The 18,559-nt window shown below is 29.4% G+C and overlaps 1 protein-coding gene across 4 annotated transcripts in view; it reads right to left on the reverse strand.

Moving 5' to 3' along the window:
• LOC107442210 (cell adhesion molecule 2) overlaps positions 1–18,559 on the reverse strand; it is a 277,323-nt gene that overhangs the window by 58,161 nt on the left and 200,603 nt on the right. For all 4 annotated transcript variants that reach the window (XM_016055710.3, XM_016055726.3, XM_071187557.1 and 1 more), the window contains one exon: positions 8,014–8,228. In XM_016055710.3, coding sequence (XP_015911196.1) covers positions 8,014–8,228 — 215 coding nt within the window. The remainder of the gene's footprint in view (positions 1–8,013; positions 8,229–18,559) is intronic.

Here is an 18,559-nt window from a genome sequence, read left to right on the forward strand (position 1 = left end):
GATTAGCAAATAAACAATGTTAAATAGTTTACGTGCTGTGAGGCTCGCATTAACATATTCATTACCTCGGTCCATGTATGTGGACCTTCACTTCTTAGTTTCTAAGAACATGCTATAAAAAAATTTATAGTTTTTCCTTCACTGAAACAATTGTGGATATTTAAGCTTTCTATGGATTCTACAATGAAGGCAAAACATGTAAGTTATTTGGGTTGAAATCCACATAAACAATAGTGGTTTTCGAAAAATGATGCTTAATAAACATTCTCGATAAATGTAACTAATTTCAAATATTATATTATTTAGTTATTCTGAAAATAACTTTTTTCTTTTAACTTAGTAGTTCTGTAATCTGTATGAAGCTTTTAAATTTGTCTTGACTTAATATTTAAAAATAATACAGTCAAGAACATGCAGGTTCATGTATGTGTACCTTGGTACGTAAGGCGAAATTTACGACAGCGTAGTAGTTAAATGAAATCTCATAGTATCATAAGTATTCAATTTTATATCTATTTAGTAATATTTTCTGTGTATGTTAATTAATTGTTTTATACTAAGGTTCATACATATATTTAATAACAGTAACTTTTTATAATTGTTTCCATAAATTTTAAATTTTACCTCCAAGAATTAATTTTTTTAAAGTTAATGTTAGGTTCTTTTCAATTATTATTTATTTTGCGTCGTTTGCATAACTAAAATAGTTTTGTAACTTTAATTTCATGCAGTAATGCATTTGTATTGCATTTATTATTGCATCTCATTGTAAAAAAACTTCGCATTTTTCAATTTTTTTTTCTAAATAATTATTAAATCATCCTTGTATTTAAATAGACCATATTATGGCACTATTCATGATTGTTTCTTTTTTAAGTGCAATTTAACATTCGAAATATTTATATTATTTTACTTAGCTAAAATCTAAGGTCCACTTATGTGGACCTAAAATTATTTGCCCCCTGCTAGTATGATTCGTATTTTGTTTATCTCAATATAACTTATGACAGTTAAATAGAAATTCGTAACTGTAAAATATTTTTTACTATATTACTTTATAATTCAGTTTTGAAAAGGTTGAGCTTAAATTAACAATCCTTTTATATCAAGATTGAATCTGCCTTTACAAAACAAGGCAAGAGAAACTTTCTGAACTGGATGACGAATCGTCATTCGCAAATTCAAAGTAAAAAATTTTTTGAACCACTGATAATTTCACCTTCTCAAAGTTTAGATTTAATGACCATCACTGAAATAAGGTTTATTTGCGATGGTTTTTATTTCTTTCTTCAACAATTTAAAAACGAAGGTTTCCTGATCATTAAGTTTACAATACAAACATAATATTGCACTTGGGAGCCTAAGCAAATCTAAACTAAAAAAAAGAGGCAAAAGCAAGTTTTACAGTAAAAGCAAGGATAAGAGGCTTTTTCGTTAAGTTTTCTGCACGCCTTTATTTAATATTTAATGAGACACAAGCTTGGTATAAACTAAGGTAAACAACGTTTAAGAGCACAAAAAGTATTTATAAATGCAGACAGCTTTTTCGGATGCTCAAAGGGCAACCTTCATCAGTGCACCTTGCACTGATGAAGGTTGCCCTTTGAGCATCCGAAACAGCTGTCTGCATTTATAAATACTTTTTGTGCTCTTAAACGTTGTTTACCTTAGTTTGTATTTTCGCACAAAGGTCGCCAACTTGTGTATTTACAAACTTGGCATGTTAATATTTCTACTATGTTTAAAAGAGGATTAATTAGTCAACCTTTCTATGTCAACGATATGAAAATGATATTACAGTAAAACCTTTAAGAAAGACCACCTCTGTGTAATGACCACTTCTATTTGCGATCACTTTTGGGAGGCACGGAATATTTTCCATAAACTTTGTGGTAAAGAAAATCTTTAAGAGAGGCAATCAAAAATTCTCCCAGTGATCGGACAAACCTTCGCACCAAATGTGAAAAAGGTTAAATAAAAAATTTACGAAAAAACAATCTAAACAAAAAATATTAACAAAGCAAATAAGTAGATTCAAATGTATTAAAAATATTTGTCAGTGGTTCTTATTTAGATCTATTTTTGACGATCTCTGAAAGATATCGACAGCCTCACGTTGCCGTCAGAGTGCATTGAAGACGATGATATCAATGATTTATTTTTAGAGTTGAAAGTTAAATTAGAAAAAAAAAGTCATTTTAGAAAAACTGAGCATCATGAACAAACCTCTTCTTATTTCTTATAGAAGTAAACGAAGTTTTCTGATAAAAAATAAAGGGCGAATTTAGACAAAAAACATAATTGTATATTTATTGAAAATAGTTTTATAGTTCACAATTAATAAGTTTGTTTTTACACATAATTATATCAGTAGGAGTTATTTTTTATTGACTCTAAATTTTGTTCATCGTTCCGGTTTTCATGACCCCAACACAAGTGGCATTTCTGCACCATGAAAATGACAGTAGGTAAAATTGAAATCACTTGCGAGAAATCATGTACCTTCGATAACATTTAGAAGTCAATAGAGGTGATCCCGAAAAACAACAATCGACCAAAAACAACAATCGAAAAACAACAATCGACCTTTTTACTGTGGAACAGAGAGTGATCTCTAACGAGAGGTTTCAATGTACAACGTTTTCCGTAAGGATGGCAGATACCTGGGAATAATAATTGAGTTACGTATTTAAATATTTAGTTCTAAAAAACATCGGAGTTTAGAGAATCATTTCTTTGATGTTGAAGTCGGGTAAGTTGAAATGCAGGTAAACTAAGACGAACCGCGAGTTGACAACCATTTGTAATTCATGTCCTTTATCTGGTTAGTTTCAATAACACTTCATTTTCACATAATTATAATTAGTTTATTAATATAAAAATGCATGAAAACAATTAAATATAATTTAACAATGTACAATCGAATATTCGATAAATATACTTTTAGAATAAGTTGAAATATTTAAGTAATTATAATAAATTCGAGCATAAACAAAATGATGCATAGTTTCTCATTGTAAGAATTCAATGAATGTTAAGAATTAATTGCTAACAACATTTCAGCTGACACATAGAAATTGGGTTAGCCATCAATGACAAGTTAAGATGAAAAAACATTGTCAAGATCATCTACAAAAACAACGAAAAAAAACTGCAAGAAACATATAGAAATACTTAAGTGCGGAATGATTTGTACCGTAAAGCAATTTCATCTTAAGTTTCAATTTCTAAGTAAATCAAATAAGTTTAAGTATGCAGAGTTGGATTTTTTATTGTCTATTAGTCATAAAATTTAAATACTAAAATTATTTAGTTTATTTTTAATTTCTGAGATTTGTACTTAGTTTGTATACCTTTTTAATCAAAATTTATTCGTAACTAGCAGGGAACGTACCCAAAGCGTAGCTCGCCAGCTTATTTGAAATTTTGTCCACTGGTAAATTTCACGGATGAGAAAAAGTATGGTCGAAACTACTGAAATTTGCTGAAATTTACAGTGTTTCTGGCTCTATAGGAACAGCAAAAAACTTGGTAATTTTTACCGAAGCTCTTTGATAATGATTTTGGTCAGCTTAATAAAGAAATATGGTGTTATAATGTGTGATAAATTTGGTTAATGTGGTATAATTTGGAAATTATATCATGTTACCTTAGAAAATGGCAGAAAACCATTTGCATGGTAAAATTTAATTTTCAGTCTTGTCTAATTTACTAAATACGTAGAAATAGGAACTATATTTTTAAAAACCAGAATTTTCGGTAAAACGCTACCTTTCGAATAGAAAAATTACCCAATGAATGGTTTAAATACTGTGTATTTTGGTTATCCAAGTTTATGTCTGTTTGTGCTGGGCCCATGCCTGAGAGTTAGTGGGTTCGAACCCCGCCATCTCAGACCCCCCGTGTAGTAAATGGTGACTGATGCACAATAAATCTGTCGAGTCGCAAAGTCCTCCAAGCTCCCATAACAAATCAATACCACGGGGGGTACTGGATTGGAGATAGATCGTTCTCTGATTCAGGTCGAAATCACGATGTGGATGAATGAATGGATGTATAAATGGGTTCGCCTGATAAAATGGGCTGTGACGTGTGTGTGGCTGAAGACGAATTCTTGGCCATAGGATGGCGCCACTGAAAAAACTAGAAACGCACACTCTGCCTTAAATTTGCTCACCAAAGTTGCTCGGTTTCACCAAGCAGTCTTGCCCGTGTGGCATGTCGCATTAGAAACTACAACATGTTTTTTTGTTTGTTTTTTCAAAAATGTCATAGAACATTTGGTAAAAATACACTACGTTAATTTTAAGAGATTTTTTTCCGAGATTAATTCACCAGTTCGAAGTAATTTTTGGGGGATTTTTCAGACAAGGAACTAGTGAAACATGTTTCTATACGAGAAAACTGGTGAAATTGTTGTCTTACTTAAAAAAGTTGAAAATGCTAAATCAGTTCTAACCCTAAATGAGATAGAACAGATATTTTAACTTTGTTAAAATCTAATGATTTAGTGTTAAATAAAATTTTTTGATAGTAAAATTATTAGAGTAGAAAATATTGTTTCATAAGTTATTTTTAAAACTATTTAAATTCTTTTTCATTTGTAGTTTTTTTTTGCAAATTGTTTTTTTTTTTTTTGTCATGTTTTCATTGGATTAGAAATTAATATAAAATATGCATTGAAAAATTGCTGTTAAATCTGAAAATCAGGATTGCTCATTGGAAAGTCTAATTGGTGTAATGTTAACAGACCGGTTAAATCAGATTCAGAATGAATGCTATGCTATTCAGAATGAATGCCAGTTATAGTTTTTGAAATGAGCCATGGAATATTATTTTCGGTTAAGATTTTAATCTGTTCTGTAATAAATCGTCCATCTCACAAAATTACTTGAAATATTAATAAAAGAATTATTATTAAATAAAGAATTTCATAATAATAGTGGAAACTATGTAAAACTATGAGCTAGATTGTTCGAAAAGTCTGCTGTCACAAGATAGTTTACATTTTAATAGTAGAAGCAGTTTGAGCATCCTCCACTAGCTCCATGTTAGGGAACTCACCTAAACTGTAATAGATTGTTTATGCTAGAATTTAAAATCCAAAATAAGAGAAATTGTTTTTTGTCTAGTACTTGATGTTATTTTTCTTTCACTTACTCTCCTTAAAAATTACTAAATTGGCTTCCATAAGCTTCGCAACTGATTGACTTTTGTTACAAAACAGTTTGTTACAGAAAAATAAAGCCTTTATTTACTATCCTTTTGATTTTTTTTTTCATTTTAAAAAATCAGTAAATATATAAGGTAAAAATCATTTAGTTAGCTTATTTTTAATAACACATTTTGATGCTATTTTTATAGAAACTTTGTGTTCCATTTACATTATTTACTTAAAAAATGCAATTTTGGTTGATAGAAAGCTAAAAATGGTGACCACACCATTGAAAGAGATTTATATTTATTTCTATTTTACAAATACCAAACCACTGACATTACCAAACCACTTACAGGTCATTTTGCAACGGTCATTTCACTATTTCTCAACTATGCAATTTATATTTACTATGCATTAATTATGTGTTTTAAAATATCTTAAAAAGGAATTTTCATGAAAATTTTATATCGTCTGGTAAAACATTTTTAACTATTGTGAATTCTTTTTCTCCAAAATCTCTATGATTCACATTTCCGTAACCATAGGGAAATAGACAAAAGAAATTATCTCTTTATAAAAATTTATTTAAATTATTTTAAGATGCAAATAAGTTTCAGGAAAAATTAAGTGTTGCAATTATTTCAAAATTGGAATATATCAAGTTTCATAAGGTTAATTTACTAATTAATTGAATAAAATATCACGATTCAATTGAATTTAAACTTAACAGCTCAATTTAAATTTGCTTATTCCGTAAAGTTTAATAAATTAGTAGAAAGTATCTGCTATATCAGAATTTCATTTATTGTGTTACTAAAAAATAGATATGTTCAACATTCGTGAAACATTTTTTGTCATTTGATCAACATTCATTATGAAAATATTTTTGTTAATGCCGCGAAATGATTTATAAATAACAGTCTTCACTACGCTATTCGATAATTTTAGTATGAAGTGGTATTATTTATATTATTTCAGTTTTTGATGATGTACTTTTTTTTCTGTTTAGGAAAATGTAATAACTTTATTCTATTAATTCGCTTAGCAAGAAATATTTTTAAAACAACGTACAGTTCTCGTAAGATTATTTCTATCTTGCTCAAGATTATTTTTCTAGATATATACTAGATTCATTACATTTGATAGATCATAAGTTAGCTCTTAAATTTAAACTTTAAATGGTTATTATAATCCATTTGTAAAGTAAAGAGTAAATTATTAAAAACGTAAAATTTTAATTAGCATTAAAATCACAGAAGGCAAATGAAGAATACAATTTTAAAAACGAATATTTAATGAAAGTATATGAGTTCATCTGGATGGATTAATATAGGAATTAAAAGATTTAAAACTTTTTTATCGTAAAAAATAAATTAAACTGAAATTTTTAAGACTTTGAAACTATAAGTGTTAAAGTTCAGCATGATATCAATAATACAATATGTTTCAAATGAAAACTTAAAAATAATGAGTAGGCAAGATTTTAGAGCTTAAAATTAAATTATAATTTTTAAAACAGCTATCTTTCATACATTTTACATGAATAATTTCGGCAAAAATTTTCCATTTTTACAAATTTTCCATCCCAGTTTTATTTTAAGTATTTTCTGTCTTTAAATGGTCTATTTATCTAATGATCATCTATATGGGTGAGTTGACAAATTTATACTCATATCGAATCTTTTGCCAGAGTAGAGGTAAGTATCGTCCACTCATTTGAAATACATTCATGACATTCTACTTTTATAACATTCTACATTTCATTCCACAACATTCTTATAGCTTCTTACAACATTTAGGAAATAATTTTTTTAATGTACAGAAGTGTTGTTCAGACCTTTGAACTCAAAGTTGTTGTATTGTTGACTCAAGTATTGTTGACTCAAAGAAAATATTCGTTATGCATTGTATATAAATATTTTTGTTAAAAAATTCTCTTTGCAAATTTTTATATAGACAGTTTTCACAATCTGCAAGTACTGCATTAATCAAAAGAAGATGCCTAAATAGTTATATGGGGGAGAGAGTGACTTTATATTAATGTTCACTCAACTTCCACATTGGGAAAATAAATTATGATCAAAACTACCAAAATATGGTGAAATTTACGGTGTTTCTGACTTTACGGTGTTTATGACTTTTAACGAAGTGCATTGGTAATGATTTTGGTGAAATAAACAATAAAATATGCTTTTGTAATGTGTGATAAAACTTGATAATTTTATCAGGACACCTTAGAGCATAGCATAAAAACCATTTATTCGGTTAAATTTACTTTTTAGTTTGGTATTTGTAACTAAATGCGTGATATTAAGAACTATAATTTTGAAAACAAGAATTTCTGGTAAATTGTAAACATATAAATGCACCGAAATATACCAAATAAATGTTTTAAAAATGTATATTTTGGCATTTTACTGTATATTTTTGCAGTGCATTTTTTACCGTATATTTTTTAAAACCTAGATGCAAATCCACCAAACTCATTCTGATTAAAAATGGTCTAAGGGACTATCTGAGAATGCGGCATGTCATTACATTTTCCTACGCTTGAGGTATATATTATCCAGTCAAAAGGAACTTTCGATAAAATTCCTCAAAACTCTAGTACCTTTTTGCGGAATTTAATTTTAAGAAAGATTTCAATGCACAAAAGTATTGCTCAAAAATTAGAAAAAAAAAAATTTTTTTTTAAATAAATTTGATGTAAACTATTTCGGCAGAAATTCTCTACGTATAATCTTACTTTTTGGTCCACCCATTTTAATATCATACGCTTTAAATCTTGAAGAGCTACATAAATCTATAGGACAAAAGATAGATTAATAAATAGCTATGGATGAGTTGATACTTACATCCACTCTAATTCCAGGTAGAGGCAAAAATTGTCCAGGTGGCCAGTCATTGGGAACATAGCGATAAAATTCCACATCATTCTTATACCATTTTACGGAATAGAGCTGCTCATCATCTAATTCATAACTGCATGTTAGTTCAACAGACTCTCCTAATATGGTCGGTGAAGGAACATCAAGCATAACGATCCGAAAAGCTTTCGTAACAACCAAGGCTGGAAGAGAACGAATTCTTGGATTAATAAATATGTTGCGTAAAGTTATTTGAATTTGAAGATTTGTTCCGTTACATTTTGCAAACTTATTAAACTATGCAATGCGTAATATATTTAAAAAGCATGCTCCACTGCAAATTAATATTTCATCCTAGACATTGAAATTTTTGGTAGTTTAAAAATAAACCAAACATAATCTGTCTGGAAATTTTGAGATGACTTTTTAATTTATGTAATGTTGAATACATAGAATATATAAGCATTGACTTAAAGATAAAAGAAAGTTACCATCAAATTTAAATGAATAATCTTAACTTAAAATTTAAAATTTGTTTCTCGAGGTTTCAATTTTTATTCTAACTCTCAATTATGGTACAGACTAAAAATCAAAATCTCACAGAAATAAAATTTTCTTGTCAAGATTCAAATGAAATTTTATTTGTATTTCAGGGGCAATTTAATGTCTATTATCATCAAATAGTTTTTTTTATTTTCACGTAATGACAGCAAACTTTATTTCCTGCAATTTCACTCGTCTATTATGTATTATTACGTTTAATTATACTTTATTACAGATAAATCATATAATTATTGAATATATTATCATCATACTATTAAATATAATAAACTTTTTAAATAGGCAGATTGTTATTCACGTCTTTTAGATTGATTATAGATCGCAAGTGAGAATAGTATAATTACATAAAGAAGTACTTTATTTTTCAATCTTTTTTTGCGTATTTAGCCATATCTTAAGAACTTTTAAATCGAATTAAAAAAATTGCACTCAATTATAAGCACACCGGGCAAAAAATTAGTCACCCTTAGACAAATCTTGAAAAACATCATTTAATAGCGTGTAACACCGCCTCTGTATTTGGTTAGGAAGTGAGTCCACAAGGTTTTAAAGGCACATCGAATCCAGTATAAGCCACTCGATGAAGATTTAATCACGCAAATCCACCAAATTGCGAAGATGCTGATTTCGGCGTTTTACTCGTTGTTCCAACATGTCCCACTAATTTTCAGTGGGGCTCAAGTGAGGTGATTTTGTAGGCCAGTCGAGATATAATTGAGTGTCTGAAAGTTCATAAAACCAGTTACATATTCCTCCGGCCCGACGAACTTTGCTGCTGTCATCTTGAAAGATAGGGGTATCGACAACACACTCTTCATTAAGAAGTTGACTGAAAGGCAATGTCTAATCACCCAGAATGCTCAAATAAACATGTTGGTTCATGTTAGTGGCCACCTCAGTTAGGGGGACCAATCAATGATACGAAAAACGCCCCCAAAACATGACAGACTCACATTCGGCTTGAACCTGACCTTGCACACAGTCAGGATGAAATGCTTCATCTGCTCTTCGTTGCACTCGACGACGCACTTCCTTTGAATAAAGGCAAAAGTGTGATTTGTCAGACCATATTACATTCCATCAGTTAGCAACTGTCCACGTTCTGTGACTTCTAGCAAACTGAAGTACCTCATCATCATGTGCCTGTGTGAGCAATGGCCTCTTACGAGATGTTCGGCTCCAAATGCTTATTTAATGCAGATCCCGTCGCAATGTTATCTCACTAACATGTTGGGATAAACCTTCATTTACTAACTGGAACAATTCCTGTCGGGTTTGGAAGAGATTTCGATTGACAAGTCGTGAAACACGTCTCCGGTCCCTTTAATCCAAGATCTTTTTCCCACGACAATTCTGACTTCGTCCTCCATGACCACGTGTATTACACCACTGCTTGTAGGCACGGTGAACAGTTCGCATTGAAGCACCAACAAATCCAACAACTTCATTCACCGTATGACCATGGGCGCGGTCAAACACAATTGCCCCTTTTTACCTCTCTATCGCATCCTTTCACTTATCCATATTTACACACAATTTCCGCTTCAAATAAAAATATCTCACTGATAGCCACTTGCCTTTGATCACGTTGAAACAGTGTGCACACAGTTGAGCACGTCACTTGACCGTTGCGTCATCTAACGAAACTTAACGATTCATCTGTGCTTGCGCACTAGGATGACTAATTTTTTTTTCGGGGAGCTTAAAATTCTTTTATCCAAAGGTACGGAATTCCGAGCAAAAAATAACTTTTAGTAAATTTTATCATATTTTCCTATTTCCTTTTATAGGAATCGAAACAATTTTTAGTTGCAAAGTATACAACTTTTACATCATCTTAAAGAATACAATTTTACTTGACAAAATACAAAATGTGAGTGACATTATTCGAATAGTTCCTGAGAAATAAAATTTTAAAAAAGTCATATTTATAGTCAATTTTTATTTTGCGCATTGTACACAATTACGTTAAGTGTCTCTTAGAAATAATTTCAAAGTAAAAATAAATTAGAATTCCATTAGATTATGCATAATTCTTTTTAAAAAACCAAGTCATATCCAATAATGAAAAAGAAATCTAAGAATAAACTAATTGAACGGTTCAACTTATTTGCACATTTTATATCATAGAATATATGCTGTATTTTACCAAAATCTTGTAAAATAGTTTGGAACTTGGACTTAGCCAATCATGAAATGAATTACTGATTAGATGATTATTAAGTCAATTATTGGATGAGATTTCATATCTAGTTAAACTGAAAGCCGGGAATAGGTTGAATAGAAGTTTTGTCGCTGATAAGAAGGAATGGAATAGTTAGTTGTGTAATATAATTTGGACGTAGAGGGTACAAAATTATCCCAAAGCGTATATAACAATGGTGGACATCACGAAGAAACAATAGATCATGGCATGCGTGTCTTTTCCTGCTTAGCCAATACTTCTCTACAACTATGCGGCCAAAACTTGTGCCATATTTCGCTCAACACTTGACTTAGATGCTCGGTTGCAAGGTAAACTGTCTCATCGAATAATACTTAGCAATTTACTGCACAATGAGCACTTTATCACTACGACTATCGAAGTTCTAAAGATACATACATAATATGATGCTTCAGAGACACGCTGAATAAAGTCCTAGTTATTAATGCAAAAATCTAACGATACGTAAAATATCTGAACCATTTCCAAATTATGAATTAATTTTAATATTTATTTCAGTACATAAAAATAAGTTTATTAGCTCACATAACATTATTTAAAACCTTGTTCTTTAAACTTGCTGGTCAAAAATACCCAGTGGTCATAATTACCCCTCTTGAATCTGCATATTAACAATATAATTATAGATAAACTAAGTTAACAACTAGTTTCCATAATATGATGAAAGTATTCTATTTATAGATTATAATATTTTTGTCTTTTGTATTTCATATATCCTGTTTACCAACAGTACTGAACTTTGGGTGGTGACTTTGTGTCAATTTTTGGTTATGGGTCGATCAATAAAGAGGGCAGTCATAATGTATATGAGGGCAATTGATGATGAGTAATGTTTGTATTGACGTCTAAATACCAGTAGAAAAGGTTAAAATTATAAATAAGATTAAAATAAAAGAGCTCGATCTAATGCTGATACAAGAACTAATGCATAATGTATTGTTGGAAAATTCTCGGAAAAATGGTTAAATAACAATTTATTTAATTGTTATTTTACCATATTCAAGCAAAACAGCCAAATAGCCGCAAATAAAATGGTATTCAAACTGTTAACTGTGAGAAAAACCGTTTATTAACTGTTTTCCCCTAATGCCGTTAAGCAACCAGAATTTCAATTAATTTGCTCAATGTTGAATATGAAGCTTAATTTTAAGTAAAATCGCTGTAATAATTAACAATAATGCAATAATATAAGTCGTAATTCTAATATAATTCATAATTCTAATATAATTCTTAATTCCAATGTAATTCAAGGTAATAAACTAGGTAGTAACTCACACGGAGAAAGACATTGTAGTGAAATTACCGTACTGTATGGTATAATTACATTTCTGATTAAAAAAAACAACAACTTAATTCTGGTTAAAAAATAAATATATACGATATTTAAATCATTAATTTGATAATGCTTCTGTTGATAATATTTTACCAGAAATTCTGGTTTTCGAAATTATAGCTCTTATTACCACACATTTAGTAAAAAATTAAAATTGAAAAGTAAATTTAACCGAATAAATGATTTTTAATGCCATGCTTTCAGGAATCATGATACACTAACCAAATTTCATCACATACTATAAAACAATGTTTTATTGTTAATATTAACAAATAAATTTCCAAAGTGAATTGGAAAAAGTTACCAAGCTTTCTGGTGTTCTCATAGAACCAGAAAAGCTGTAAATATTACCATATTCTTGTAATTTTGAAACTATTTTTCTTCATCCGTGCAAAGTTACACAACCCAATGTAAAAAGTTTTAGAAGCAGAAAAAAAAAATTTTTCTTACCATTTAAAATAAAGTTTTATATGTGCAGATGCATATTGTAAAATATTCAAAGTTCTACATTTAATTTTCAATGAGATGCCCAAAAGAACCTCAACAAAAAAAAAAACGCTCCAAAATAACCTCACTCACTTTACGTTGCGTGTACAGTACAAAAGGTTTATTGGAAACGCAAATACATAATTATATATATATATGATTGCATTTTGAGAAATATTAAATGAAAAATGCAGTTAAAAAGATTAACAACCACTCTAAATTCTAAGCTTTTGTGTAACGTTAAGACGAAATACATTTATCACGTTTTTATTTTATTGGTTCGTGAGAAATTACAATAAGCCAAAGTGAATAACGACAAAAAATTTAATACGAAAATTAAAATTTCATGAAAGGCTGGAAGTATATTTACATTTAATAGTACACAATTTATTAAAGATCAAAAACGTGGGATGAAACAATCAATAACAAATGAAAATAATAGAATAAATCGTAGTTTACGATAATCTAACAAATAGTAATAACATATTTCATCAACATGAATGACATAAAACAAAATCAATAATTCTAGAAGTAACATATGGTGTGTATATCGACCCAACTTCTTTGTTTATAGGTTGAAACGATGTTGAGATACCATCCGAAGTAATTTACTTTAGAAAATTACACTCTTGTTTCGTATTTTTACGCTAAAAAGAAGAAAAGAGAAACAAAATTTAATCGGAGAAGATAGCTTAAAAGGACAAAACTTTATTAAACACTGACGAACTTGCTCGCAATAACTTATTTTTTGACATTATTTTGTGCTGATCGAAAAGACTAGTAATGAAGAGAAAATTATGTAAAAATTGTTAGACCATTTAAATGTTTAAAGTAATCTTGTTCTGCAATTTTAAATTTTATGTGATGTAGTTAAGAAAGATATAATTAATTAAATTTGTAAAATGTAATTTTATGAAAAGTAATTAATTTGTGAATACTATTTATTATTTCCATTCGATTAAAAGGCAAATATCAAAACAGTGTATTCTGAGAATATTACCGCTAACTCCAAAGTTTGATTCAATAAATATATTTATTGATTATATCTGAGAAAAAAAATCTAATGATATGTATGATGCATTCGCTGTTTTGGTTCAAAGTAAAGTTTTTAAAGTATCAACAGTGATGATCGCTTAGTAATACAACCCTACCTTGCTGCAACGCTGTACCCCTCTTTTCTGCTTGCGATTCACGGATAACAAAATGTAATGCCCTCCATGCCACTCACTAGAGGGCATCACAACAGCCATTCTACTTTATATCATAGCAAATCATACCTAGTCAATGTCTCGTGAAATATGCAAGGATGGTTAATCTGGGTGTTCACTTTAGCTGAAAATTTTTTATCATATGTCCCCACAGTAGAAGCCTTTTAATATCTTCTTCATCAGTCTAATCAGTCTTCTAATCAGTCTTCATCGTTGCTACAAAACGATACTCTTGCTTTTGCTTGGATTTGCGATAAGAAAACGAGTGTTAATTGTATTTGTACAAAAAATATATATTAGCAGTATGTAAACGAGAAATGCGGATTAGTTCCATAAAAAAAATAATAAAGAAAAAACCTCAACAAAGACTACTTTTTCCCAACGCTTAATAAAGGAGGGCCCTTATCTTTTGGGTAGGGTTCATATATAAAGCTACAGAGTTGAACAATGATAGTCATAAAGTCAGAATTCAGTTAGTTGTTCAACATCAGTTATAAAATAAAATAAAATACTGAAACATAAGAGCTGTGGTAGCTCAGGGAAGAGAGTGCTCGCCCTCCAATGAGGTGACTCAAATTCCTATCTCCTCGTCAACTGGCTATAAGAATGTTGTTTGTAACTCGCACATACCACAATGCTGACATGGATTATTTTATAAAATAAATCGTTTGTTAAAACAAAAAAAGATTATTTTTCGGGGAAATAAACGGTTTTATGGCTTTATACTGTTTCACACACACACACACATATATATATATATATCTATCTATCTATCTATCTATCTATCTATCTATCTATCTATCTATNATATATATATATACACTCATGGACAAAAAATTTAGCGCACCAAGAAGGAGTCGTCAAAATGAAATTTTACATGCGTAATAACTACTTTGATATAAGTAAATTATTAGAAAATCAAAGAAAAACAATAATCTTTGATTTTTTAATCATTTACTTACATCAAAGTAGTCATTACGTATGTACAATTTCATTTCATTTTGACGACTCCTTCTTGGTGCGCTAATTTTTTTGTCCATGAGTGTATATATATATGTGTGTGTGTACTTTTAGTTTCTAATGTATATATTATCAAACCAGTATCCAAAACTCTGAACTTAAAATGATTTACCGCTTTTTAAACACAATAATAACTTAGTATTAATAACAACTTTCTCGCATCAAGTCAAGAAAGCCATAAATAAAATGCCTGCATTTAATGACAAATGAATGCTTTGTGGCATAATCCAAGATTTTCCGCTTTTCTCTTTTTCTTTCTTCATCAATTCACGCCTACAGGCATTTCTTACACGGAAGGAATTAATTTACGACCTACACCTAGATGACATTATCTTGCCAGATCAAGTGGGCAACGCTTCTCTGGACCAGAAACTTAATTTCTTTGTTTAGAGCTTATTAGGGCTAGCGCTGCAATTACACTGACAACTAATGTAATGCTGGCAAGAAGACGTTTACTGGGAAAGCACTCAGAGTGTCTAGGAAGTGTGTACTCTTACGCAATTTATTCGTTTAGGGTAAATAGATACTGGTGCAAAGCTGCAGTGTATGTAGAATGAGATATTTAAGGTAATAAACTTAATTCGTAGCTGTATGATTGTCACCACTGAAGGACATTTTTCGCAAAATTAACCTTAAAGTCTCTGAGCACTTTACTAATTTAATTTTACTTTATGAAATCTAATTTGCTTCCAAATTGAGTTTCTTATCTAATTATTTCCTAAATGTAGAACTTGAAAGTGGATTTCGTGAAATATTATTTCACCCATTTAAATTGTTTCGTGTGTAACAATCATTTAACCAGAAATAGATTTATAGTTCGGGGCGTTTAATAATATTATGAGAGAATAAATTTACTTACTGGTTAGATAAGTTCAAAGTCTGTAAATGTTTATTAGCAGTAATTGTTTCATTAAGAGCGAGTATATATTACCAGCATATAAGTTACGTTTGATTTTTACTATTAAAATAATTATTCTTCTATTAGAGAATCCTTCCGTGAATAAAAGAATGAGAACTGTTAATTATTTCTGCAACAATTTTTTTTAATGTTTCTAAACTTTCTAAAGTATTTTTACGGGTTTTTAATAGTTTTGCTTACATTTTGTTTTCTAAATTTATTATGCAGGAAAATTCACCTAGTTTGCAAGTTACACACATCAAATATAAAATCAAATATATACATTTGTTTGGAATATTCTTTATTACTTCTTCTTGGATTCGAAAGTTTATGATTTTCAAATGTTTAATTTTTTCCGTATATATCTTTAAGTACTATATGAGTTTTCTTTAAACTGTCTTTTAGCAACGTTGATGTAGCTTATTTATTACTTTAAGTTTCAATACCACTTACTCCCTTCTAAAAATGAATTTTGTTTCAAAATAAACGCAATAATTTTTCTCTAAATCCTTTTAGTAATTGAGAGTAATATGATTTGTGGGCATGTGATATAACATATTGCTAAACACAAAATGAAATATGCATTTTCCTGTTCTCTATAGGGAATGTCTGTTGCCGTAAGTCATTAAGGCAAAGGGTGCGATTGCTCGTGTTTTCCAGTAGCGCCATCTATGGCCAAGAGTTTGACTTCTGTCTGACCCAAACGTCACTCCAGTTTATAGGGCTAATCCATTCATTCATCTATTCTTTCATTCACGTAACGTAATTTTGACCTGAACCAAAGAATTATCAATCTCCAATTCAGTACCCTCTTTATAATTTGTTATGGGAACATTGAGGACTTTGTGACCCAAAAGATTTAACGTGCGCCAGTCACCATTTACTACGTGGGGAGTTTTCGGCTGGCTGGATTCGTCTTGTCCAGTGCCTTGCAAGCCAGACTATCCCATACCCGTTGGGGATGTATAATAGACGTATATGTTATTTTGTCCAAAAGTGTATAGTTTTTTAGTAAGTATCTCACTATCTACATATTTTCAGTTTACTTTAAAAAAAAGGAATTAGTTTTAGTTTTACTTAATAATTTACGCGTTACGTACAAATTGTTTAAATAACAGCAATTGCACATTTTGAGAAAAATCTTAAATTCGGCTCCTATTAATTTAACAATGCTAAACTATTATATATATATATATATATATACTTTATTAACTTTATATATACCACTTTAATATTATAGTGGCCTAACAGTTTTGAATTCTCATGCAGATAAATTTCATTTTTTTAAAAAAAATATTATGCATTATGGTGGTAATGGTGGCAAATTATTGACAAACGCAAGTGGAATGATTTTAAATAATCTCAATTATTACACGATTTTTTGCAATACCATTTATCGAATATGATAAATTTAGGATGATCCTTTTTAAAGATTTTGCATTGATTTTATTTTAAATAGTGTGGAATTTTCCTTTTATTCATAAGTTAATTTGAGTTTTAAAAATGAAATGGAAAGTATGTATTTTTAAATCAATAACGCAAGATACAAAATGAAAATATTTTCGTATCATTATCTATCAGGCTATAAAATTTCAATTAATATGTATGTAACTTCATTGGGATTCAAAATTTATTTGAACCACATGCTATAGATTTAATTATTCTAGATGAAACAGCTCGCGTGTTTATCAATTTTTAATTTCGAAAAGATGCTACAATTCGAGTTGGTGCTGCACTTCCTTTACCGATTTTCATTGGAAATATGTAAAGTTTAGCACCTGCAATTGGAATTTTATTCATATTGGCAACATTTTCTAGGATAAACAATCTACGCCCTAGAACATAACCGTGACAGGGTGAACTGGTGCTTGTACCTGGATCAATGGACGCGGTATCAGAACCTACTCCTTTGATACTTCTATTCTCCGTCAACCACTTACAAGCTTCTGCTGAGAATCNTTCCGTATATATATATAATATATAACCTACTATATATTAAAAATTTCTATAATACTTCGTGTTTTTTATTTTGCGTTATGACCTCTAAAGCACAATGTAACAATTATGTAAGATGTGTACGCAATATGCACGATATGTCTAACAACTGCAAGAAGACTCTAAGATACACTTCTGATTTTCTTTTAAATTACGAATTCAACGAATAAAAAAATATCTCTAAATTACATGTCTTTATGTTGTAGCTATAATTCCCATCATTCACCTAGAAAATTGAGCAATTTTAAATATATGTGATTATTGAGCAATAATATTTGTGAAAATTGAGCAATTTTAAATATATATAATGTAACATTTTTTTTGTTACTAAGCCTCTCCATTACGAAAGTACTGCAAATATTTTTAGTATTCGCAATTGTCTTATTTGTATCTAAATATTAGAGGTCATATAAATATATATATATATATATATTATTTGTTTACTTAACAATCATAAATTAGTTTACCCATACAGAAATATAATTCCTTAATTTATACATTGATGCGTTATAGTTTCTGATCGTATTTTTTGTATTTATTTACATTTATTTCTTTAATATTTTTATTTCATCACGAAAAATGAACGGATTTATTTGATCAAACGTTATTTGAAGAGGAAATAAAGAAAGCTCTTAGAGCGATGAATATTTTGAAAGAAGTATTTCATTATATCTTTTCGTCCTTAATTACTGACATTTTTATTGTTTTACATATTTTCATTGCATTGCCAGAAACAAATTTATTTATTTGATCAAACGTCATTTGAAGAGGAAATAAAGAAAGCTTTCACAACAATGAATATTTTGAAA

Source organism: Parasteatoda tepidariorum, chromosome X1 (genome assembly GCF_043381705.1).
Source record: "Parasteatoda tepidariorum isolate YZ-2023 chromosome X1, CAS_Ptep_4.0, whole genome shotgun sequence".
NCBI lineage: Eukaryota > Metazoa > Arthropoda > Arachnida > Araneae > Theridiidae > Parasteatoda > Parasteatoda tepidariorum.